General features: G+C 51.2%; 1 protein-coding gene across 4 annotated transcripts in view; it reads right to left on the bottom strand.

Moving 5' to 3' along the window:
* Positions 1–6,093, bottom strand: part of agmo (alkylglycerol monooxygenase) — a 72,435-nt gene that overhangs the window by 51,766 nt on the left and 14,576 nt on the right. For all 4 annotated transcript variants that reach the window (XR_013121606.1, XM_076976385.1, XM_076976382.1 and 1 more), the window contains 3 exons: positions 5,938–6,017; positions 4,973–5,107; positions 2,719–2,835 (listed from right to left, as the gene is read on the bottom strand). Coding sequence is in view for 3 of the 4 variants with exons in the window: in XM_076976385.1 (XP_076832500.1) it covers positions 2,719–2,835; positions 4,973–5,107; positions 5,938–6,017 (332 nt within the window). In the remaining variant the exon portion in view is untranslated. The remainder of the gene's footprint in view (positions 1–2,718; positions 2,836–4,972; positions 5,108–5,937; positions 6,018–6,093) is intronic.

Raw genomic sequence — 6,093 nt, 5'->3', positions numbered from 1 at the left:
TCCTCCCCAACACGCTCCCATCCTCCCCAACACACTCCCATTCACCCCAACACACTCCCATTCACCCCAACACACTCCCATTCACCCCAACACACTCCCATTCACCCCAACACGCTCCCATCCTCCCCAACACACTCCCATTCACCCCAACACACTCCCATTCTCCCCAACACACTCCCATTCACCCCAACACGCTCCCATCCTCCCCAACACACTCCCATCCTCCCCAACACACTCCCATTCACCCCAACACGCTCCCATCCTCCCCAACACACTCCCATTCACCCCAACATGCTCCCATTCTCCCCAACACACTCCCATTCTCCCTAACACACTCCCATTCACCCCAACACACTCCCATTCACCCCAACACACTCCCATTCACCCCAACACGCTCCCATTCACCCCAACATGCTCCCATTCTCCCCAACACACTCCCATTCACCCCAACACACTCCCATTCACCCCAACACACTCCCATTCACCCCAACACACTCCCATTCTCCCCAACACACTCCCATCCTCCCCAACACACTCCCATTCACCCCAACACGCTCCCATCCTCCCCAACACACTCCCATTCACCCCAACACACTCCCATTCACCCCAACACACTCCCATTCTCCCCAACACGCTCCCATTCTCCCCAACACACTCCCATTCACCCCAACACGCTCCCATTCTCCCCAACACGCTCCCATTCACCCCAACACGCTCCCATTCTCCCCAACACGCTCCCATTCTCCCTAACACACTCCCATTCTTCCCAACACACTCCCATTCTCCCCAACACACTCCCATCCTCCCCAACACACTCCCATCCTCCCCAACACACTCCCATTCTCCCCAACACACTCCCATTCACCCCAACACACTCCCATTCTCCCCAACACACTCCCATTCTCCCTAACACACTCCCATTCACCCCAACACACTCCCATTCACCCCATTCTCTCCAACACACTCCCATTCACCCCAACACACTCCCATTCACCCCAACACACTCCCATTCTCCCCAACACACTCCCATTCTCCCCAACACACTCCCATTCACCCCAACACACTCCCATTCACCCCAACACACTCCCATTCTCCCCAACACACTCCCATTCTCCCCAACACACTCCCATCCTCCCCAACACACTCCCATTCACCCCAACACACTCCCATTCACCCCAACACACTCCCATTCTCCCCAACACACTCCCATTCACCCCAACACACTCCCATTCTCCCCAACACACTCCCATTCTCCCCAACACACTCCCATCCTCCCCAACACACTCCCATTCACCCCAACACACTCCCATTCACCCCAACACACTCCCATTCTCCCCAACACACTCCCATTCACCCCAACACACTCCCATTCACCCCAACACACTCCCATTCTCCCCAACACGCTCCCATTCTCCCCAACACGCTCCCATTCACCCCAACACGCTCCCATTCTCCCCAACACACTCCCATTCACCCCAACACGCTCCCATTCTCCCCAACACGCTCCCATTCACCCCAACACACTCCCATTCTCCCCAACACACTCCCATTCACCCCAACACACTCCCATTCACCCCAACACGCTCCCATTCACCCCAACACACATCTCCCCAACGCACTCACATTATCATTATCACTACTATTACTCTCAACACCCCAAAGTACTCGCTAATCTCCAACGCAGGTTCTGCCGAGTTAAGCAATTAGCATGTCAACAGTGGTCAGTTCATGCAACCTCAGTAAATAACAGCTAGTCAAGCAGCTGGTGAGATTGATAGTCCTGTATGGGTGATGCAATTGAGAGGTAACTCAGCTGCACCTAAAAATAAACGTTTTCCTTTCTTTGAAGTACCACAAAACTGCGCTGTAGCTTCACTTGTCACTACACATAAATGTGCACGGTACGAGGAGGTATAAATACACACTGTGGCGTTATTTATCGCCTGGCCCGGAGGCTTTGCTTTGTTATTTTCCCTGAGAAGAATGATTGATGCAACAGGAAGGTTTTTGGGGGCGACGTGAAATGGTTGGCTTGGCTTTCCGAACGTTTGCGCCGGTTGTTGGACCACCGATGGCTATTTTATGGGTTGGCGACTGAAGGAAGGGTGGAGGCAGTGGGGGGAGGGGTGGAGGTGGTGGAGGGGGTGGAGGGGGAGCGGTCCTCCGTGGGGCCACAGCCGAGCGAGAGGACGGCACGGAGGTGGGAAAAGGGGGACGAGGGGCTGGTTCATATCAGCAGGGGGGGCAGGGTGGGTCTGTGCATGTGGGCTAACCAAAATTCTGCCTGGGGAACACACAGACGTCCAATGATACCAAGAGGAGAACGAGTCTCGCTTTTGTGTGTGTGTGTGTGTGTGTGTGTGTGTGTGTGTGTGTTTTGGGGGTGGGGTGTGGGGGTGTGGAGTGAGATCGAAAAATAATAGACAAAGGTTATTTAAACGTAGCCTGTCCCTTCGGCCGAGTGAAAGGTTCTGTTATAATTGCGATAATGACAGGGACGGTTCAGCTTGCCTGAGCTTTGATAATAGACCTCGTGCAGAAGTATTAAGAACTGGGAAAATTAAAAGCTTCTAGTGAACCAGCACAAGACAATGAGAGATTAGCATGGACATGAAGGTCCTGGCCCAGACCGAGGCCAGACATCCGTCACTGCTGCCGTCTAGGGTACATAAGGGCTCTGAAGCCCCAGGAGGTTCTGACCATGCTCACGGTACTCACGTGCTGTGTGTCGAACAAGTTGGTGTAGACGGCCAGCAGAAGTAGGAAGTGGACGTGCACATACGCCTGCACCGCCGGCGACCATTTTGGATCATGGGGGACTTCCTCGCCCGTGACCTAAACACAAATGACCACCGCCCGATTGAAGGTTGAGTCTGGATGAGATTACAATCAACCTCCACACAGAAGACTCTGGCCTTTCCCAGTATAACCAGTAAACACAGGAATCCGCTTTTGCACTCTAACCTATAATCAACGCTCTTTTAGTCCAGTCACTAACACAGTGAGGTATTAACTAACACATTTTGTTGCCCCTTTGATTTCGAACATTTGTGAAAGTCAAATACTTTAATGTGGTTTAAATCAGCTGAGTCACTGACATCACAGTCATTCTGGCTGGGTTTTTTTTTTTGAAAGAGAATGACCACCCCCAAGATGTCTATATTCATGAACTACATTACAACTGACCTACCACAATGGCATCATAGTAATGGAAAAGTCATGGGCTTCAGACCTGAGAAATGAGTCTAATATATTCAAGACAAATATGCAACCCCATGCAGCAGGACACTGTCCCAGTCCGAGCACCCCCAGCAGGACACTCTCTCACCCCGAACACACCCAGCAGGACACTCTCACACTCCGAGCACCCCCGGCAGGACACTCTCTCACCCCGAACACACCCAGCAGGACACTCTCACACTCCGACCCCCCCACCGGCAGGACACCCTTCCACTCCGAGCACCCCCGGCAGGACACCCTTCCACTCCGAGGACCCCCGGCAGTACACTCTCTCATTCTGAGCACCCCAAGCAGGACACTCTCACACTCCGAGCACCCCCGGCAGGACACCCTTCCACTCCGAGCACCCCCGGCAGGACAGTCTTCCACTCCGAGCACCCCCGGCAGTACACTCTCTCATTCTGAGCACCCCAAGCAGGACACTCTCACACTCCGAGCACCCCCAGCAGGACACTCTCCCACTCCGAGGACCCACAGCAGGACACACTCCGAACACCCCCAGCAGGACACTCTTCCACTCTGAGCACCCCCAGCAGGACACTCTTCCACTCCGGCAGGACACTTTTCCACTCCAAGCACTCCCAACAGGACACTCTCACACTCCAAACACCCCCAGCAGGACACTCTTCCACTCTGAGCACCCCCAGCAGGACACTCTCCCACTCCGGCAGGACACCTTTCCACTCTAAGCACCCCCAGCAGGACACTCTCCCACTCCAGCAGGACACCTTTCCACTCCAAGCACCCCCAGCAGGACACTCTTCCACTCTGAGCACCCCCAGCAGGTCTGCACCACCTCTCCCACCCCCAAGCACCTCACAAGGTATTTCAGCAGCTGCCACAATCTCAGGGTCAGCAGAGCCTTTGACTGCCTTAATTACAATGTGGGGAGTGACAAGAGAGAAAAAAACATAGAACAGAGATAGAGGGAGAGATGGCGAGAAAGAGAGAGGGAGATGGAGAGAGAGTGAGAGGGAGAGAGAGATGGAGTGACAGAGAGAGGGAGAGAGGGGAAGAAAGGGGAGAGTGAGAGGGAGAGAGAGAGAGAGAGAGAGAGAGAGAGAGAGAGACTTTCTTCTTTTGCATGCGATGTGGGAATGACTGAATGCGCCACGCCCAGAGCCACTTCAAAACAAACCACTGCTGGTCCTGACGGGGAGACTTCAAACCTGCCGCTGCCTCAGCTCTACACAGCTCTGCTTTTTAAAGGCACGTGAAAACTGAGACTATTGTGCTTCAGTCCACAAAAGCATTTAAAACTTGTTTTGTCACTGGACTGGACTTGTAAAGACAGTCTATTTTGTCTGGAGTCTCTCAAGACGTGTTGTGTCAGAAATTAAGAGATTATACATTTATACAGTTTGTAAAAATCTTTGGAATTTTCTGAATTTATGTGTATTGCTTCTAAACTGTGATATGATCTTCATAAAGACACGGAACATTTTACAGAACCAGTGGAGGAAGCAATCAGAGTCGCAGAAGTGCAGTGCTATAAAACACTGTGAGCTGTTAAAAGAAAAGAATTGGTCAACATGTAAGCAGATCGGGTCAGACTCACGCACGATATGCCCTTAACAACACAGCCGTCCTGAATCTGTAGCACGTTGAACGAGGAAAAGGAAGCTGTCGTTTTCAGGACATTCTTCTCATACAGAAAACAGGCAACATCTAGATTCAGCATCCTTCCTGCTCTTCTGGAGGAGAAAGACGTGAGGGCAGAGATGATTCTCACCTTGGGCACGTTGTCGTGATCTCCCAGTCTGGACTTTCCTGGCTCCCAGCTCGGGCCTTTAAAGATGATGGACAGCTTGTGTGCCACGCCGTCGGCTCTGAACACCTGCTGCCACAGGTACAGGTAATAGTGGAACTTCACCGAAGGAAAAGGAGGGGAGGAGACAAACAGCAAAACACTCAAAGTCACTTCAGAGCGAATAGAATAGAATAGAATAGAATAGAATAGAATAGAATAGAATAGAATAAACTTTATTGATCCCAAGAATGGGACATTAGTTACTCCGGGCCCACGGTGTAAGCACCGGGATCCCAGAACGGCCGCTGCATCAAGAGAGCATATGCAACAAACGTAGTACCGAACACCCACACCGCTCTTATCCCGTCTGACACTGAATCCTGTGTTTAAACATTTCTTGTCACAGATGAGACAGTGCTTACAGATGGCGTCGGCCAGCCAGTGCAGAGAAAATAATCAAAAGTAACTTCCACATCACTTCGCCCAAGTCTTTCACCTCTCCGGAGCGGTTTGTTTAAAGTGGAGTAATAATGTTATGGTTCCAGGATGGCTGGTCCCCTGGCGAGGGCACGTAAGAGGAGCAACACGCCGGCACCTTCTCGCTCATGCTCACAAACCAGGACAGCGTGCTTCCTTTACTGTGTGTTCTTATTTTCACAGGGGACTTTTATTTTACATTTTCAGTCAGCACAAAGCAATACAGAGACTGACTGATCGATGACTTTTACTGTGGTAGCACAGTGGTTGGTGTGTGAAATATTTGAATAGCAGGAGAGATTAATTATTTTTGATTTGGGGGAAATCACCACACTTCAGGTTCTGGTTACACCCGGTTAGAGTTCATCTATGTTCTCTGCGCTTCTCTGCGAAAAGTGGATTAGATTAGACCAAAATCATTTTACCTATATGCTAACGCACTGATCTGTTTGATTTCTGAGTCAACTTACTTGAACAGACAAGATCTCAAATGTGTTGATGGGGTGTGTGAGCCCGTAGACAACTCTGTCACCTTCTGGAACAAATGTTCCTACAAGATAAAGTTAGAAGACAGAAGAGTAGAAGAGACATTCATGCAGCCAATCAATGAATACATGCTCCTGTAT

This window comes from Brachyhypopomus gauderio, chromosome 16, assembly GCF_052324685.1.
Source record: "Brachyhypopomus gauderio isolate BG-103 chromosome 16, BGAUD_0.2, whole genome shotgun sequence".
Taxonomy (NCBI): Eukaryota; Metazoa; Chordata; class Actinopteri; order Gymnotiformes; family Hypopomidae; genus Brachyhypopomus; species Brachyhypopomus gauderio.
This window is presented reverse-complemented; position numbering and strand designations above follow the sequence as displayed.